The 19,548-nt window shown below is 49.9% G+C and overlaps 1 protein-coding gene across 3 annotated transcripts in view; it reads left to right on the top strand.

The window, feature by feature from the left end:
* Window positions 1-19,548, top strand: part of LOC133356757 (hepatocyte growth factor-like protein) — a 48,115-nt gene that overhangs the window by 10,065 nt on the left and 18,502 nt on the right. For 2 of the 3 annotated variants that reach the window (XM_061574419.1, XM_061574416.1), the window contains exons 5-14: window positions 18-160; window positions 1,582-1,702; window positions 3,192-3,310; window positions 4,418-4,574; window positions 8,110-8,237; window positions 10,741-10,855; window positions 13,975-14,111; window positions 15,306-15,338; window positions 17,580-17,697; window positions 18,536-18,613. In XM_061574419.1, coding sequence (XP_061430403.1) covers window positions 18-160; window positions 1,582-1,702; window positions 3,192-3,310; window positions 4,418-4,574; window positions 8,110-8,237; window positions 10,741-10,855; window positions 13,975-14,111; window positions 15,306-15,338; window positions 17,580-17,697; window positions 18,536-18,613 — 1,149 coding nt within the window. The remainder of the gene's footprint in view (window positions 1-17; window positions 161-1,581; window positions 1,703-3,191; window positions 3,311-4,417; window positions 4,575-8,109; window positions 8,238-10,740; window positions 10,856-13,974; window positions 14,112-15,305; window positions 15,339-17,579; window positions 17,698-18,535; window positions 18,614-19,548) is intronic. The other variant, XM_061574417.1, reaches the window with a different exon arrangement.

Below are 19,548 nucleotides of genomic sequence, written 5' to 3'. Positions count from 1 at the left end.
GGTCTTACCGCGAGCAGGTACCTTCCAAGCTTCTACCCGACCTTTGACCTGGAAGGCAACTCGTGCCGGAACCCGGCCCAAGAACCCGGGGAGCCATGGTGCTACACCATGGACAGCAACCGGCGCCGCGAGCGCTGCGGGATACCGCGCTGCGACGAGGGTGCGACGCTCCACAGCAGCAGCAGCAGCGGAGTAGAGGCTTTCCCACTTCTTGTTGCAGAGGTTCGCGGTTCGAGTACCAGCGGCCGCCCTGGTTAATACTGCGGGTGTACAATATTCCCTCGTTAAATACGAACTTGGCTATCCGCGAATCACATATGGAGCTCTCTTACAAGCCTGCTGAATCGAGAGAGAGAGTGAGAGAGAGAAAGTGACGAGATAAAGTAATGAGAGAGAAAGTGATGAGATAAAAATATGAGAGAGATAGGTAGAGAGAGAGAGAGAGCTTCTCGAAGCTTTAGAAGCATCCGCAAACGTTGCACGTACAAAATCCATTGGTCAGTCTCGTTATCTGTGAAAAATGTGCTGTTCATGAGCATCTCCGGCACGTATCCCTCGTGAATAACGAGGGATGACAGTACAATCGTACCGCGCACCGTCTGATCCAACGTGGGGGACTTCAAAGATCCCCGTGATGTCGTTTGGAAAGGAGTCGGCCATGTGTGCGTGTGTGCTGGCGGCAGGGTCCACATTTATAAATGTAACTCGACAACATTTTCGCGATATAACCCAAAAAAGCCCCTTCATTATAAGTGTAGCTGGTACTTTTCGTAAAAGATCAGCACTGGGGAGATATAGAGGCAGACCACGTGTGGTACGAGCCACGCTGTGCCTTGGGCGCCGTTGCTCGCCTTCACACTTGCCCACTCACGACAGCACTTGCCCCACCCCCCCCCCCCCCACGATCTGTTTCAAGGCCAACGCGGCGAGGGGGGGGGGCAATCTTTACGTCATTGGTAAAATATTAACTTTCTCGCCTGGTATACAGGAGGTCGTGGGTTCGATCCCAACCGTGACGCCATTGTGAAGATCGCAGAAGCGTGGTCAACACATCTACGCCTCTATATAAGGAAAGAAACAGGTGGACTTCTCCACAAATCTGGCTGTCGCCTGATGAAGCTAGTTGTAATTACTGGCAAAACGTCGCAATCAGTTTGTAAATGTTCTGGCTTAGCTCTCCAACACACCGGTGTGCTGTACTAGTGACGAATTGGCACGTTCTGTTTACGTGACAACCCTTACTTAGTTGGCTGTGTCGGGTGGTGGCGGGTTTAACGACACATTTGTATATTTACACGATCTAACCCAAAAACCTCTATTATGGATGATATTGGTCGCGAAAGCCTACGTGTTAAACTGTATACAGTATTTGGAGTTTGCGTGTCTCTCTCTCTCATCAACGTCACGAGTATTTGTCCGCTATAAATGTCCACGTTTAATGAGTCACTTCGTTGAGATATCATTTGTGGCAGCCAGGTCGCTTCTAAAAACGAGCTATATAGCTCAGTGGGCCTTACCCTGGTGTAAAGAAAAAAGTTTGTTGGCGTTTCCCGAGAGCTTTCGCCCGCCGGCCTGTTTCAGTCCCGTGCGTGGAGTGCAGAGGCGAGCACTACCGCGGACTCGTCGACCACACGGACTCCCAGCGCGAGTGCCAGCGCTGGGACCTGCAGCATCCGCACAAGCACAACTACTCCCCCGACAGGTGCGGCGCGCACGCCCGTGCCGGCCTCGCTCGGGCCCAAGCGAGTTTGGGTAAAGGCGCAGCCCTGCGATTCCTTTCTCGCGCTGCTGGTGCCGGAAGGGCCTCGCAATAGAAGGAGTTCTGGAGAGCCCCTCTCGCCGTTGGGTGTTTGGCCCACCCTTCCACGCTGACCAAAGACAAAGATCCCCCGTGTAGCCTTAACAGACTGTTGGGGCAAGTGCTGTTAGCAAGCACCTATGAAGGCCGGAACGGCACACGGCGGGGTGGGTGGCCAGCACCACGCGTGGCCGCCTTTGTCTCCCCAGTGGCGATGTTTACACATCGCACCAGGTACCCATTTGAGGCTGAGTCAACCTAGGGGAGACCCAGACCGATTAAGATAGTCGTCACTGGTGTTGGCTGTGAGCGGGAATCGAACTCGGCTTCCTAGCACAGCGTAGCGCTGACCGCTACGCCGCTGCGCTAGAGGTGGGCACACACGCGCACCGTAGCCCCACGGCACGCAAACTGCCGCCCGCCTCACCATGGTGGGATCCTGCTGCACTGCTGGGTGGGGGGGGGGGTTAAAAAATCTTGCACCGTTGTTTCAACTTTTTGCCCCAGGGGATTGAATCGGTGACCTCTGGGTCGCGAGCCCAGTTGCGCTGACCCTTTCAGCGCGGCAACATTCCTCGCGGCGACGCAGGTTATTTACAGAGAGAGAGGAGACCACCAGGGGTCCGAGCCACATCCCCTGGGCTTGCAACGTTTCCCCCGCTCCACGAGTGTTGTGTTTACACCAGCACTGTGCTCACAATGAGTGGCTGACAGCGGCCGCGTGTGTGTTCGTGCGTCGCACGGCGGTAGTGGAGCAGTTAGCGCACTGCGCTATGAACTTGGCGACTCGAGTTCGATTCCCGCTCACGGCCAACACCAGTGTCGATTATTTGAATCGGTCCTGGGCCTCCCCTAGGTCGATTCAATCTGAAATAAGTACCTGGTTGTGTGTGTAAACATCGCCACTAGGGAGACAAAGGCGGCCGGGCGTGGTACTGGCCACCCACCTCGTCGTGTGCCATGCGACCTTCATAGGTGCTCGCTTACAGCACTTGCCCCAACAGTCTGGTAAAGACTATATGTGGCACAGTATGTAGTCCTCTATTCGTGCCGCACGGGGAGGTCAGTGCCACTCATGCCCTCTACGAGATTTGGGTGCGCTCTGACCTCGAGGGTGTATCGCCTCTTAGGGTCACTACCCCGGGGTTACAATGCGGTCGGTCCGAGGGGCAACCGAGGATGACGGCCAGTCACGTGGATAAATCGCCGAGATGATCATCAACAGTTCAGTTCAGTTCATGTATTAGCTATAGCCCTGTGAGCCATGTGGCTCTTGAATCGGGTGCAACCGAAACAAAGCAGATGGCAGTTCGGGTCCCTGACCTACTAATCTATCGATGCACCTTCTCTCTCCGCGTGTTGACTGCCCTAAACACCCCCCAACGTCTGGAAGGTTCCCAAAGGCTGGGCTGGATGACAACTACTGCCGCAACCCCAACGGGCGTATGCGACCCTGGTGCTTCACCACGGACCCCCACCAACCGTGGGAGTATTGCAGCATCAAGGCATGCCGTAAGCATCCATCCCTTGGGTCACCCACATAGAAGACAGAGATCCCCCTGTCGAATGTCCTTTACCAAACTTCTGGGGCAGGCAAGTGCCGTCAGCGAGCAGCACGTATGAAGGCCGGCACGGCACGCACCTTTACATCAGCTGCACCTTAACAACTCTTAGAACCTCCGAGTTCAACCAGTCTACACAACAAAGACTCATTCCTGGCAGCGGTTTCAGCCTCACCACCTCTACATAACAAAAGGCTCAGTCCCATTTACACGCACCTAAACATCAGCCTCACCTTAACAACTCTTTTCAACCAGTCTACACAACAAAGACTTATTCCTAACAGCGTGCTTCAGCCGCACCGAACATCACAATAATAATAATATCCAGGGCCTACCTTGGCTCCTCCCACCCTCAACCAGTATATATACAAGGACTGTTTTCTTGGAATTTCTCTTACTTGATACAGCTATCGTGCTGTGACGGTTCCACCTGAAGACGGAGGATTGTTTTGCCTCCAAAACGTCGTGATTTAAATTTAATTTTACTTTTACGAATTTCAATTTTTTTACCAACGTGACTTTACCGGAAAAAACCTAAGAATACACATGGAGGGCTTCAGGGTGGCAAGCAACCACGCCCGGCTGCATCTGTTGCCCCAACGCCGATAGTTACACACCGCACTGGATCCTCATATAACTCTGAACACTCCCCACGATCGTCGACAAATTTAGAATTGTGTTGGTGCTCGTTGATGAAACGTCCTCGACAATCACCGGTAACCTTGCAGTGGCCATGGACTCACTTGGCAGTGATATCGCCAACAGAGGTTGGCGATTCGAGCCGAGTGGCCACTCTCGCTAATCCTGCGGGTCTATTCACCGGGAAATACACGCCGTCCACTCTCCTGTGAATATTAAAGACCCTGTAAACGGTGATTCAAATTAGAGTAGGCCACGTCTGCATGGTCCAAATTTTGCCAAACGTTGATAAATGACTGGCAACTTGCATAACTGTGAAGAGCCACGTGTCTTTTCCGTTGCGTCTTCAACAATAAATATACAAAACGTGTCGCGTGCGTGCGTTGCAACCGCCTCCCCGGGTGTGGTGCCGCGAAAGCGACGCGGCCGGCGATGGAGGGGCGGCCGTGTCTGGAGGAGCGGGGAGAGGACTACCGCGGGCGGGTCAACCACACCAAGGGCGGCATCCCCTGCCAGCACTGGGCCACCCAGCACCCGCACCGACACACGTACTTGGAGCACAACTATCCCTGCAGGTGGGTTAACCGGCACCGCAACGCAACGCCACCACGCGGGAATCCGCCCGACGGTCACACCCTCCGCCCTGCGACCCAAACCGCCCTGCGCCCGGTCTCGTCGGATCTCCCAAGGTCAGATGAGGAGGGTCGGACCCGTTGGTTAGCGCTTTTTGGGCGGACGGTCATCATCGATGATGGTATACCACCATCGATGATGGTATACCACCTCCTGATGGTATATACCACCACCGATTAGCACGATTGGCTACGTACGGCATGAAAGAAGTTCAGCATCAGAATCGGAGTCGTAATTTATGCGGGAGGAATCCGATGAGCCACAAAACTCTTTGCACAGATGCACTCAATGGGCGGAGCGCTCTGCCGTGGCGCTTCGAGGCGGTGGGGGGTGGGGGGAGTTGGCAGGAAGGTACGACGCCTCCGATTGGTTGGATTTTGACACGCCCACCGAACGCTCAGCAAGGCAGCTCTGAACCCGGACCGTTAATCTTCTCCTGCGTTACGATCCGGGCAAGCGGTTGCCGTCCGACAGAAAAGCGCTCTGGAGCGCTCTTTATACTTTGGTGCGCCCCAGGTGGGTGACGTCACGCGCCCGCTCCGCCAATGGGAGCCGAGTTCGGAGGTCGAGCCGACGGGCGATGGGGCACAGGCGCCAATGGCTGTGCAGGAAATTCCCGCGACAAAACTATGAATTGCGTAATATTCCAGCTCTTGAGAACTAAAATAATGGGTGCGATTGACGTGGGACGGCTACCGTTCGCAGGATGTTTGAAAGATGTGCCCCCCCCCCCCCCCAGTGTAGATAAAGAGACGCGATGCGCTGTGATATCATCTTGGCACGGGACAGTGCGGTGGTCACTGTGAACATTTGGTGTGAGTCTGTATTTGTCTCATGACGTGTCACCAGTAACAACACGATTGGAATATTGTTCCATGAATTTACAGCTGCACGCCAATCCACTGCAGGCTTTGGTGGCCTCTCCACACCATATCAATGACGAGGGATGATAAGTGAAGGGGGTGCTTAGGACCGGTTCAGAGGCCACTTGCCACTGAAGTTGCCAATTAGCAGGAATTCAACTCGAAGTGACCTTATTTAGAGCGCACCGCTGCTGCACCCAATTTTGGTGGGGAGCAAAAAAACGAATGGTTGATGAATAATCTCACTTTAGCATCCATCTACTGCGTAATCATCATCATCATCACCATGTATTAATTCTACAGCTCTTTTACCTCCCGGCCGGATAAAAAAACAAACAGCTATGACTCTCCGACATTCCCGGATTCATCTTGAGCCTGTGTTTGTGTCTCTAAGTGTCAGTGAAGTAACAGGTCGCAGATTCCACGGGTCAGTGTGAACTTTCTACCCTCGTGATGAAAGTGGGCATAAAGAACCTCAGAGCGGCTGTCAAACGATCAACTGAGCCCAACGAGTTGTGGAGTTGCAAGGCCATTTTCACGAGCGTGAGCAGTGTGCCATTTAAAAACTTTTCCCTCCGGTGCGCGGATTATCTTCTATTCCGAGGGCTTGCTTCTCGCACGCGAAAGCTCTCGCGAGCAGCGTGGCACTATTGTGAGGGGCAGACTGTAGATACTCACGACGTCTATGGATCCACACAATTATCAGCTTAGCACCACCCCGCCTCCCCTCATCGGCCCCTGCACGCTGTGAAGCAATCCCCCTTCAACTGTTCCCCCCACCGAGAGAGAGAAGGCCGTGCGGCTGATGGGCTGCACGGATGGCCCCATGCAAGATTATGTAATGCCCGCCCCCACCCAGGAGAAGGTTACACGCATCGGCCTTAAATGGACTTGCTCCTCAATACATTCATGACCTCCTTCGGCCACGGATATTCCATCGAGATCGTGAAGATCCTCAGATTGCGCATTGCTCACTGTCACCACGGTCTCTAAGGCTTCACACACGGGGGTGACGGCGCCTTGGGAATTGTGGCACCTAGAACTCTGGAACTCCTCGCCCTTTGACGTCAGGGCTTCTGAGACACTTACAAATATTCAAATCTCGACTAAAAGCATGTCTGTTTAAAATGGCTTTCTCTCTCTTTAGTTATTTCCAAACGTCTATCTCACTTATTCTTTCCTTGCTTGATGTTAAACTATGTGCAAATTCCATGCATTTAAAAATGTAAATTATTATCGTGGCTTAATTTGCTGTCAGTCTATGTTTTTGGTATGTAGGATGTTGTGGGTTGCATCCCACCCTGACGCCTGCCTGCTGTGTATTTGGAGTTTTCGTGTCTCTCTCTCTCCCCTGTGGTCACGTGGATTTTTCTCCAGGTCCTCCGGTGTTTCCCTCCACACTTAGAAACACGCGCTTAGAGTGTTTGGCTGCTGTACATTTCCACGTGATGATGAGCCACTTCGTTGAGCTATCATTTGTGATAGCCAGGTCACTTCTGAAAGAGAGATATACATAGCTCAGTGTGCCTTATCTGGTAATTAATAAATACATGCAAAAACATACTTTAAAAGAATTGTATGGTGCATCCAAAGTCATCTGTAACCTGTACATTTTTCTTTTGCTAAAGTACTACTTTCGATAAAGTAGAATCATGATGGAGTTAGCAGTGATGGATGGTCATGTACAAAGAGCCAGAATGTGCTTTGAAAATAATATTTAGCTATGCATACCAAAAAAACAAATATTCACTAGCTATCTCTTTCTCACCGAATCATCATCAGCGTTGTGCGCTATATAAAGACTGGTCTCCACCATAGGATTATGGAATCCACGCCGTGGTCAAAGGACTGATAGCAGAGGCATGCGCTGCACATTGTTCGCAAAGGAGAACACTTTTACGCTATTTTAGTCTTGCGTGTGGCAGCCATGTGATCAGGAGCTACATAGCGACTGCTGATCGCCACCAGAGGGCTTCAGGACAATGTTTGGTGCAGTTTTGCTCTTTCTCTGTTGGAGGAGCACAGAGCAAAGTGGATTAATTAAAACGTCCATTGAACGTTTTTTTAAAATATTTTGCTGTCCTTTATACGATTTGTTTTTGCTTTTGTTATTTTGGTGATGCAGGATGAATCTTGCAAATTGATCATCCTAGACTCTTGAGTTCTCGCCGAGTTAAACAACACAAACTTGAAACCTGCATGGCACATGTCTGGTATGTGTGCATGGTGTGTGTGGTGTGTATTGCGTGCATGCTGTATGTATGTTGAACTTCTTCCGCACCGTACGTAGCCGACCGTGCTAATCGGGGGTGAGTAGCGGATTAACACGCGTACTTTGTGGGGAGCGGCAGTGTTGTGGTTAGCACGCTGCTCAACGAACCCGGCAACCCAAATTCGATTCCCGCTCACGACCGACACCACTTACGATGACCTCGACCGGTCCCGAGCCTTCCCTAGGTCGACTCAGTCTGAGTACCTGGTGTGATGTGTAGTAAACATCGCCACTGGGGAGACAAAGGTGGCCGGGCGTAGCGCTGGCCACCCACCCCCTCGGCTGCCAAGCCGGCCTGCACAGTGCGTCAAGGCTACTCGTGGGCTCTGTGTCTGTGTGCAGTGGACTGGACAGGAACTACTGCCGCAACCCGGACGGCAGGGAGGAGGCCCCCTGGTGCTTCACCGTGGACCCGAGCGTCCGCAGGCAGCTCTGCTCCCACATCCCACGCTGCGCCCAGCCGACTGCAGGTTCGCTGGCACGGCCACACACACACACAGAGTCCTACGGCCGGTGTGTGCCGCTTACCTACCCACACAGAACACAGAACGAGGGCTCCATACACCCGCTGTCGGGTCTAACCCACGTGTGTCTGTCTGTCCTCAATCAGCAGTCCACCCTTAAACCGTGGTAATTCATGGTGGCGCAAAATAACCATTCGTGTCTTTGCGGAGGTTGTGAATGACAGCATAAATAAGCAGACAGTAACCATCTCCTTTACATATATTGTTCCCCTTCACATTAAAATAAATAAATATAAAAGTATTTCTTACACAACCCTCGTGGGCTTTTGGGAGTGCATAACTTCAGCAGCATTGAGACAAGCAAACCGTGGACAGGTTTTGACATCTGCAGTGTCTCATCAGCAGGGACAGGCTTGCTCTAATCGATGCTGGTGATCTGCCGCTCTCACAGGCAAATACACCACCCCCACCTCCTCCCCCCCTCTTCCCCCCCCCACCTCCTCCACTCCCCCCCCCACCTCCTCCACCCCCCTCCTCCCCCCCACCCCCTTATGCTATGGGGGTCCAATGTCAACCCAAAAACTTTGCTTGTCTTGAATCAAGGCTGCTCAAAATATGCACTCCCAGAAGGCCATGCGGCTGATGGGCTGTGCAAGCAATACGTTTTGTGTTCACGTGGAGGGAAGGGGATGTGAAGGAGGTGCATTGCCTGCTCATTTATTCAGTTATTTACAGTGGAATTCATAATAGTGCCCTCTGATAAGCACTTGCCAGATATATAGCAGCTGCATGTCATGTAAATGCACATGCACGGTTTATTTGCCTAAATAAACTCGAAACTTATATGGCACGTGCAGAGATGCGCACACCTGTGCGAATTCTCCAGATAAGTCTACACGGCACACGGTACGGAGTGAGCGGTGGGCGCAGCAGGTGAACTTGCAGTGGAGCGCGATGTCCACGAAATACGCGTCGTCCGTATCACGACGGCCGTGATAGATCCCGTGACGTTGTTCGAAATAGAGTCGCCCACCTGTGCCGGCGTCGTGGTCCAAAATTTGCCAAAAAATGAGAGACAGAAAAACATGGAGTCGCAAATTCCTGAATTGGAATAGCCAATGGCAACATCGCCGCCGACTCACAGGCCCGTGCCACGCCACATTGTGCTGCACACAGGCAGCTGCCATTGGGGGGCCCCTTGGCAAAAAAATCAAGAAAACTGAAGTTTGGGCATTTGAATGATTGATATGAAATGTAAGGTGCTTGGAGATGCTGGGGCATTTAAGTGGCCAATACGTGTGAATCCTTGTCTCTAATTCCCTATTCGTGCACAAAAAAAACAGTCGGCAGAGAGGACGTAAATAGCCAGACTTGCGTCAACTTTGATCATGTGAAGACATTAAGCGGAGTGTCACAACTTAATCTCAGCGGCTGTAAAAGAGTGGGGCGTCGATTGCTTGACAAGTCTTCATCTCAGGCGATTCGTCTGCGAAGAGGAGTGGCGCGCAAGAGAGAATTACATAACACTTTACCACCACGAATATAGACAACTTTTCTCATTAACTCTGAAAACTGGGAAACTACACTTAATGCCAGCCTCCCCACCAAACTGATTGTGCAGGGCCCTTGTTGCACAAGACAAATACACATTCGCCAAACATATAAAATCAACGGATGGTGACACGGGACTGCAGATTAGGAGAAAGGGGATAGGCGATGATGATGGTGATTTCACGAGATTAGTTCACCTTCACATTCTTAAATAAACAACACTATGTGTACGCGTGATAGTAGTTAAATGAAGTGTGGATGAGGTGGTAGGTGGGGTAGATCCGGCGATCCTGAATTGAGCTGCCCGTGATAAAACCTGTCTCTCAAATCTAACGAGCGAGTTCATAACCTCAGCAAGCCCTGGCGTCGATATATTTGCACTCAAAAGAAAAAAAAACACCCATTAATTATTTGATTATTCTCGTCATCTGGAGTATTCCACGTCAGAGAATTGTGTGAATGTATTCACGTGAGTGAGTGTGTGGGTGGGTGGGTTAGTGAGTGAGTGTGTGGGTGGGTGGGTTAGTGAGTGAGTGGCACCTGCGCTGGACTCTCGCACGTCGAGTCAGCAGTAAATTCACGAAGGGATCGTTGCTTAAAAATCCCGCTTCATTTGCACCTGCAGTATTTAGGACAAAAATTAGAGTTTTTAAAGTGTGAGATATTTGTATATACGTTGAACTTTCCTTCGCACCGTACGTTAGCCAACCGCGGGCTAATCGGAGGTGCGGGGGGGGAATATTGCGAATTGTGCTCGACCGCACGCCCGAGGCGGTCGGAGCGACGGCACCTTTCTCGAATCTGCTTTCCCGTCGTTCTCCACCATCCCAGTTCGGAGTCGTCTGCCCGTGACACATGTCACAGTGCAGGACTACGCGGGCGACTGCGGCCGCGCTTGTTGCGACAATTTCGTCGCTGCTTGGAGCCTGACGCCGCGCTTTCCCCGTTTTTCGTCCAGCGTCGTTGGCAGAGTGCTACAGCGGATCGGGCATGGCCTACCGGGGCGGCGTCGCCACCACCCGACACGGCCGGCAGTGCCAGGCGTGGAATGCGACCTTTCCTCACAAGCCCTGGTGAGCAGCTTGATGTCTCCTTCCGAGACCGTACTTGTATTCTGTGATATCACAATAACTGCCTGATCAATATCTCTCAATGGACTCTCTCACTTCCTGTGATATCACAATAACTGCCTGATCAATATCTCTCAATGGACTCTCTCCCTTCCTGTGATATCACAATAACTGCCTGATCAATATCTCTCAATGGATTCTCTCGCTTCCTGTGATATCACAATAACTGCCTGATCAATATCTCTCAGTGGACTCTCTCACTTCCTGTGATATCACAATAACTGCCTGATCAATATCTCTCAATGGACTCTCTCCCTTCCTGTGATATCACAATAACTGCCTGATCAATAACTCTCAATGGACTCTCTCGCTTCCTGTGATATCACAAACACTGCCTGATCAATATCTCTCAATGGGCTCTCTCCCTTCCTGTGATATCACAATAACTGCCTGATCAATATCTCTCAATGGACTCTCTCGCTTCCTGTGATATCACAATAACTGCCTGATCAATATCTCTCAATGGACTCTCTCACTTCCTGTGATATCACAATAACTGCCTGATCAATAACTCTCAATGGACTATCTCCCTTCCTGTGATATCACAATAACTGCCTGATCAATATCTCTCAATGGACTCTATCCCTTCCTGTGATATCACAATAACTGCCTGATCAATATCTCTCAATGGACTCTCTCCCTTCCTGTGATATCACAATAACTGCCTGATCAATATCTCTCAATGGACTCTATCCCTTCCTGTGATATCACAATAACTGCCGGATCAATATCTCTCAATGGACTCTCTCACTTCCTGTGATATCACAATAACTGCCTGATCAATATCTCTCAATGGACTCTCTCACTTCCTGTGATATCACAATAACTGCCTGATCAATAACTCTCAATGGACTATCTCCCTTCCTGTGATATCACAATAACTGCCTGATCAATATCTCTCAATGGACTCTATCCCTTCCTGTGATATCACAATAACTGCCTGATCAATATCTCTCAATGGACTCTCTCCCTTCCTGTGATATCACAATAACTGCCTGATCAATATCTCTCAATGGACTCTATCCCTTCCTGTGATATCACAATAACTGCCGGATCAATATCTCTCAATGGACTCTCTCACTTCCTGTGATATCACAATAACTGCCTGATCAATATCTCTCAATGGACTCTCTCCCTTCCTGTGATATCACAATAACTGCCTGATCAATAACTCTCAATGGACTCTCTCCCTTCCTGTGATATCACAATAACTGCCCTGATCGATTAGAAGGGCTCCTGCACGATTGGAAAGGAGCTTGCCACGGTCTCTGTTTAAAAAGGAGAGATGTCCGTGTGCGAGTCGGAAAGTTTTTGCTCAGAATCATCATTCTCAACGAATGTGCCACGAGGCAGCCTGTCAGCTTGGGGAAGAGACACGATCATTCAGACAGCAGCCAGCCAGCCAGCCAGCCGGCACAGATATTTATCAAAATGTAATTGGATGTAATCTACCGAGCGCTGGAAAAGAGGAGCAAGGACTTATGCAACGAACTGCGGTGACTAATATTGATTCTTCAGGCTCGGGGTACATGCACTGAATTGCGTGTGTAAGAATCGATGTTTTTTTAATGTATTTACGCGAGCTATGCACATGTACAGCCTAATTTTATCATTCCACTGTTGATTGAAGGCCTCATCATACCTTGCAGACCGTGAGATACATTTTTTCCATACTTCACCACGGTAGCCAGTGCGGATAGGTGAAGGTGGGAGTAGTTTCTGGTCATACCACCCTCTTTGCTGCAACGCCGTGCTGGCCTGAACAGGTGCTCGCTAACAGCACTTGCCCCAACAGCAGTCTACAGCAGGGTTGCGATTTCCGCATGGAAAATGCGGAAGGAGGGTTCAAATTTTCCCGCATTTTTGCTAAAGTCAACCGCAAACGGTGGAAAGACTACTCCTATGACCGCGCGCTTTTAACAACACGTTAATGCGTTCTATTGGAAAGGATACATGCAAGGCCCAGCATCACGTAGGGCTTTGAGTTACTGATTGGAATGAATATATGATTTCCGCATTTCCGCACAAGAACCACATACTTTATTCAAATGCGGAGCCGTGATTACGAGCACATGTACATGATGTATCCTTTCCAATAGAACGCATTAACGTGTTGTTAAAAGCGCGCGGTCATAGGAGTAGTCTTTCCACCGTTTGCGGTTGACTTTAGCAAAAATGCGGGAAAATTTGAACCCTCCTTCCGCATTTTCCATGCGGAAATCGCAACCCTGGTCTACAGAGAGATCGTTCCGTGCATCAGAGTGCGTGTGAGTGTGTGCATGTGTGTTGAACTAACACAGCACTTGCCCCTACAGTATGTTAAGGCTATATGGGGGATCTTTGTTGAAATACTTTCGCACCGTACACGGCCAACCGTGCCCATCGGAGGTGATGGGAAGGACAACAAACTAGTGAGGACTTGCTGGCGTTCATTGGGGCTTGCCTCCATGTCAGCCTTCATTCCCGCTTGTGTGCGTACATGCCTGTCTCAGAGTACACGTGCGTGCGCGTGTGCCAGGTATACCCCTGGGGAGCGGTAGTGTCGGGATTAGCGCGCACCGTGTGACGAACCTGGCGACCCGAGTTCCATTCTCACTCACGGCCAACATCAGTGACAAAATATCTCAACCGGTCCTGGGCCTCCACGAGGTTTACTCAGCCTTAAATGAGTACCTGGTGCGGCGTGTGAACATCGGCACGGTGGTGCTGGTCACCCGCCCCTTTGCAATTGCGGCACCTTAAACTCTGGAGCTTGTCGCCCTTCGAGGTCAGACGACGAAATCTTCAACTCTCGACTAAAAACGTATCTCTTTAAAATGGCTTTCTTGCTTTCGTTATTTTCAAACGCCTTTCAATTCTCCTTTCCCCGGTTGACGTTAAACTAATTCCCACTTGCCGTGCATAGCCCCTTGAGAACAATTGTTAAGGACGCTTTGTAATGTTTAATTGTTATCATTTGCCGTGTCGTCCTGTCGTAGGTCTATCGGCGACAGCGCTTGCCTCCGACGCTCTGTTAAGGCGATACGGTGCGCGGGGGGGGGGGGAATCTTTGTCTTTGACAGGTATACACCCAAGAGCCACCCTGGAGCTGGGCTAGAAGGTCACTCGTGCCGTAACCCCGACGGGGACCCATGGGGGCCTTGGTGCTTCACCTCTGACCCCCTTCTTCCCTGGGACTACTGCAGCGTGGAAGCCTGTGGCAAGTTTCCCTGCCCCCGCCACCCGCACTTCGGCGTGAAGATGGTTCGTTCGTCCCTCGCCCGTTGGGCGGCAGTGCAGGTGGCAACGCCTCGCGCCTCACAGCAAGAGGCGCCTGGGTTCGATTGGCGACTCGGTTCGTCTTACCGTGGAGTTTTGTACGTTGCATGGGCATCCTCCTACTTCTCCGGTTTTCTCCCTTAGACAGCTAAAAACAATAAACAAACACCGACACGATTTGACTGCAAACTCAACTCATTCGTCAATAACACTGTGGCCTTGAAAAGTATGACGAATATTTAATATAAGCGACATTGCGGGCAATGGCCCTTCGTCAGGCAATGGGGCCTTCTCGAAAGCACGTGCGTCGCGAGCCCGAAACGTCGCCTATTCAAAATGTTCAGTTTTTTTTTATTTCAAGGCCACAGCGTTGTTGACAACAATGTGCGTTGCGGTTTCTGTTGCTTGTGCACCACTGCCAGCCAATGCAGTTTCGCCAAAGTAATCTGTGCCATGGAACCGGCATTGGCCAAACATACTGTAGAATGAATGACTGCACCTGGAAATTACTCGGTTGGGATTACACAAAGTGACATTGCCTGCCCCCCGCACCCCCCCCCCCCCCCACCAAACTGGACAGCTGTAAAAAAAGAGCTTCAAAGCTCATCGGATTTCTCCAGGATAAATAAAGGTTCTGATTGTGACTGCGAAAGCTTGGCAGGACCCTCCTGAAAGAGTCTCAAGTCACACCAATTTTATTTTATTTTACAAATGTGGCGCCTTCCTGGCACAACTTTGCCACTCAAAGCTCCATAATCACATTCATACTCAACTATTAAAATAAATACAAATAATGAGAAATATATATTTCCATACTATCTACAGTTGCTTTAAATATTTAAAAAATTCAAGCAAATTGAGGCTGTGAGTTAGTTGCTGTTTGCATATGCAAAGATAAGTATTTTTGAGTTGTCACTGTAAATGTAGTCAGAATCAGAATATGTATTTATACTGGAGGAATCCGATGAGCTATAAAGCTCTTCTTCACATATGTCCAGTAGGGGCACAGGGTCAGAATGTCACAATGTAGCGATGATGGAGTCGAGTGTGTGGATTTACTGTCAGACGACTGCCAAAGCGTCCAGATTTCTGGAGATAATGGAATTTGTTTTTATTTCTTTCTCTCCTATTGCAGATGGACACGACCTACACATACCCAATACATCCAGTAAGCAATGTACACGTCTTCACATTTGCTGTCCAAGGTTGAATTTAATCACAAATTGAACCACAGAAGGCGAGAGTGTCGGGTCGAGATACAGTGCCAAGCAGTCAATGTAAACATAATGACGGACTGAAATTACCGTCCGTGCAGATGCGGCGTAAGATAATCTTGGGCGCCATTGTCACCACGCATGCCTTGTGAGATAAAAAATCTGTTTAATGAGAAAATGTTTGTCCTTAATAACAAAAAAACCCAAAAGCGAGTGTTAACTTTGATTCAGTGCACTGACCATGAGTGTGAGGCATAATTTTAACCAATGAATTCCTACTCCCTCCCTTCTCCAACACTCAAATAATTTGACGTGGTGTCTTTCTTCATTGGCCTTCTGTTCTCTGCTCAGTGATAGCCAACGACCTGACGCATTGTCCGTTGCCTGCGACAGCTGCCTCCCGGCTTGCTTGTATTTTCGTGGGCGAAAGGCACTTTCTAGCGACGCGTGAGGAGGTGACGAGCGTTGAGCACGAGCAGCATTTAGAGCAGCGAGACAGAGAGTTCTTACAGACGGAGATTAAAGCCGAAGAAAAAAATCGAATGTTCCTACCCATTTTACTTCAAGGGTATCACGTGGAGAAATAACTTCCACTGTGTAGGCTTGTTTTATTTTCGCTACGTGTCTTCGGGGTCGTTAACGGTTGTCGTTCATGCACGGGGTCCGACGTTTCGCGCCACGTGCCACTATTGGGAGCTTCTTCGGGAACTGAACAAATTCAGTTCCTGAACAAGTGTGCGGTACGTGGAGTGAAACGTCGGACATCATTTCGAACAACGCATGGTCCAACTGAAAGTACACTCTCGTCAATAACGCCGTGGCCTTCAAAAAAATATATAATTCGCGATGTTTCGGCCAAGTGCCTGTTTTCATGGCAACATTGTTTCCTCTGTCCTCTGTATTTAGCTGCTATAAAGAAGGTCCGTTGCCTGAAACGTAGAAATGGTTTTTTTTTATAAGGCCACAGTGCTGTTGGCGAACGTGTTTGGTTTTTGTTGTTGTTAAGTGTTATGTGGTTGTGCACCACCGGCAATTGCAGCATCGCCAGATAATTAGCAAATATACATTTAGAGAGCCAGAAGAGAATTAACATGCCCTCAGTCTCATCAAGGTCACTCATTGCTTTCCGTGTCAAGCGACGGACTTTTCCCCATCGCCGCTTTTGTGATTGCTCGGTTGGTGTGAAACGCTGCTTAGGTTGGGGGGGGGGGATTCATTTTCGAGCTTTATTGGACAGTCCAGTGAGTTGTATTTTAGTTAGCCTTGCCAGATGTGCTCAGTTAAATTCGAATGAAAGGATTACGTTTTTTTCACATAATAATCAATTATCTAAATTGCAGTAATAAAACAGACGGCGGCAGTATCCTGACGAACTCAGCTTTCCTCTCGCCGCTGTTGACGGGGAAACCTTGAGGGGCTTGCGTTGGACCGAGCCCAGCTGCATGTAGCAGCAGTAGGTGGCTATACCGTACTGCTGAGCGCTAGTGAGAATGAAACCAGTGTGCAATTGCCTCGTTATTCTCCTGCTGCTGCTGCTTCCGCAAAAATATCCACAATCTTGGGGTGTCCTTCACAAGGTTGTGAACAGAATGTGCCCAATGTGATCTTGACATATGCAGCATTCCTGTTGTCATTTTGCTGCTGAACACACTGCTTTACAAATATTGTATTTGTTCCGGCCTGCAGACATTTTTGTTTTCCTGTCTGATGATTATTCGCCCCTTAAGTTATAAAAGAGCTTAAATATTAGAAGTCAATATTTTTCTCGACAAAAGCGAATGTCTCTTCCGGAAACCAGACTGGCTCTTGCGTGGTTCAGCGGCAGAGCCAGCAGCCCGCAATTGGAAGGTTCGGAGTTAACAATCCTGGTCGGGGGTTGATTCAAACCCATCACCCCCTCCACCCCCCCGGGGGTCGACAAAATAAATACCACTTTGTGTGAAGTCAATAGTTGTTGTCCTTTGGGGAAAATCTACACCGCCATAGGAATGTGGAATTTCCACTACTGACTCAGGGTTGTAGACAGGATATTTATTTACTGAGACAATGAACACCAACGCCTCAATTCTCATTTCAGCCAGGAAATCAATTTGGGTAAACTCGTGACGCCGGTTACACATTGTTCAGTGGCTGAGCCAAACAGCGGTGTGCGAAAAAAATAACGACTGACATTTCACACCGTATCTCTTGTTGAGTTGCTCTTCCTTCAAGGAAGCACAATTGCGGCCTGAAGAATCCAAGCCAATCACTGCTGGTGCGCATTGCAGGCGGAAGGCGCTCTCACTCGCCCTGGACCGTCAGCTTACGCAACCGGTAATGAAGTGGTGTCACGTGACCCACCCACACGAAGCACCCTGCCCTTTCTCGTTCTATAGATCCTGCCACAGGGTCACCAGCTGAGCCCCCCCCCCCACCCCTCTGCTGAAGAGTTCAGCAGCCCCCACACATGTTTGATACGGTATAATATTTACATAGGGGTGGCCCGAGCACAAACATGCTGCGACTGCTACTATGACCCTGCAGCAGTCGAAGGTGCTGCTACTCACTAACGGCACTTTCCCCAATGGTCTGTTGAGGCTACACGGGGGGATCTTTGTCCTTTTTGCAGTGTAACAGTGCAGCGAGTCTTGCAACACGTGCACCTGACTTTGCAAGCCTGCAGGCTCGCCGCCATAATCCCCGTGGAGGGGTAATGCACGCATTTTTCTCGCACTGAACACACACTTAAATACATAAATTAAACATCAGTTTTCGTATTCATTTATTAAAGATCCCTTCCCCTACGGCTGTATGGCGGGTGGGGGGGGGGGGGCAAAATAAGTGGAGGATAGAATGACAGTGGCCAGACCCACGGGGCTGCATGGGGACATGGGGCCCGTGCCTTCGGTATGCCGATGCCGGATTAGCCCAGAGCCTCAGCCGTGCCACCAAAGCCACCTTTCCAGCCGTCATGGAAATGCAGCATTTGAGGTACAGGTAGCGAAAACCTTCGGCCGCGGTGCGAATCGTACAATCGGCAATATGGACGGTGTCCGTTTGGGATCTCGTTGCAATTGGGCCCTCCGTTGCGTTCACGGTGGTCACGAGGCACATTCGTGGAGCGTTCGGCACTCTGGTAACTGTGGCACGCTCGCGCACTCGCCCCCCTTAGGAAGAAGAAGCACTTCTGTGGAGGCAGCCTGGTGGATGAACGATGGGTGCTGAGTGCCCGCGACTGTTTCGTCTCTTGGTGAGTGCCCGGCTCAGTGCATGCACTTCAACACGTGTCATCCATGGAGCCCCAACCCACTCTGTTTCCGTTGGTAAACAAATACCCGAATTTTTATTCTTTTGGTCTGTCGGTAAAGCCACGTAGATAGAAAAAAATAATCCAAATAATAACAATTATTTTTTATATCGACGTGGCTTTACGGAAAGACCCACAAAATATGAATTCCTGCAGTCACGAAAGCTTTAAGTTAAAATACCCGAATGTATGCATTCACGTTTCGGCTTCTTGCGCCGCCGTACGTAAGCCAACCGTGCTAATCGGAGGTGCCTCAACGGATGAGGAACAGCAAAAACGACACGAATGTTCTCTCTCTCGTCGTGACCAGCGGCTGACCTCATCATTGGCGTTGAGCTTCTGAACCACATTGGCTGTTGCCGTCGTGCGCAAGAATATAATTGCACCCTCTACGTCGTATGAACGATCGGGCAGTTTACTCTGTCGCTCGCCTGTGCGTCGCGGGGCACGTCGAAGTGGAACAACGAAGATTACTGTTTTATTTTCTGAATGACGGCCACGCTGTACAGACGACGCAGCCCTTCTGCATGTGTATGCTAATGAGGAGGCACATGCGCCCTACAGCAGCCGAGTACATTTCACGCTGCAAGCGCCGTCGCGATGGCTCATTTGTATGTAGAGTCTGTATTTTTTTGCAGGAAGGGAAGATGAAATTGGGTGGTAGTAGTAGTATTAATAATAATGAAAATGATAAATGAAATGTTTATCTCAGAATTGCGTGACAGCACGGCTCATTGCGCTGTGTGCACCTATTCATAGTTGCAGTTTTCATTTACCCCTACACCCCCCCCCCCAGAGACGAATTCTGTTTACAAAACAAGTCGTCTGACGTCTGCATTAGGCCACGGTCAATGTCGAGAGATCATCGAGGCCAATGC

This window comes from Lethenteron reissneri, chromosome 55 (genome assembly GCF_015708825.2).
Source record: "Lethenteron reissneri isolate LAM-NWPU_2019-01 chromosome 55, ASM1570882v1, whole genome shotgun sequence".
Classification (NCBI taxonomy): domain Eukaryota; kingdom Metazoa; phylum Chordata; class Hyperoartia; order Petromyzontiformes; family Petromyzontidae; genus Lethenteron; species Lethenteron reissneri.
This window is presented reverse-complemented; position numbering and strand designations above follow the sequence as displayed.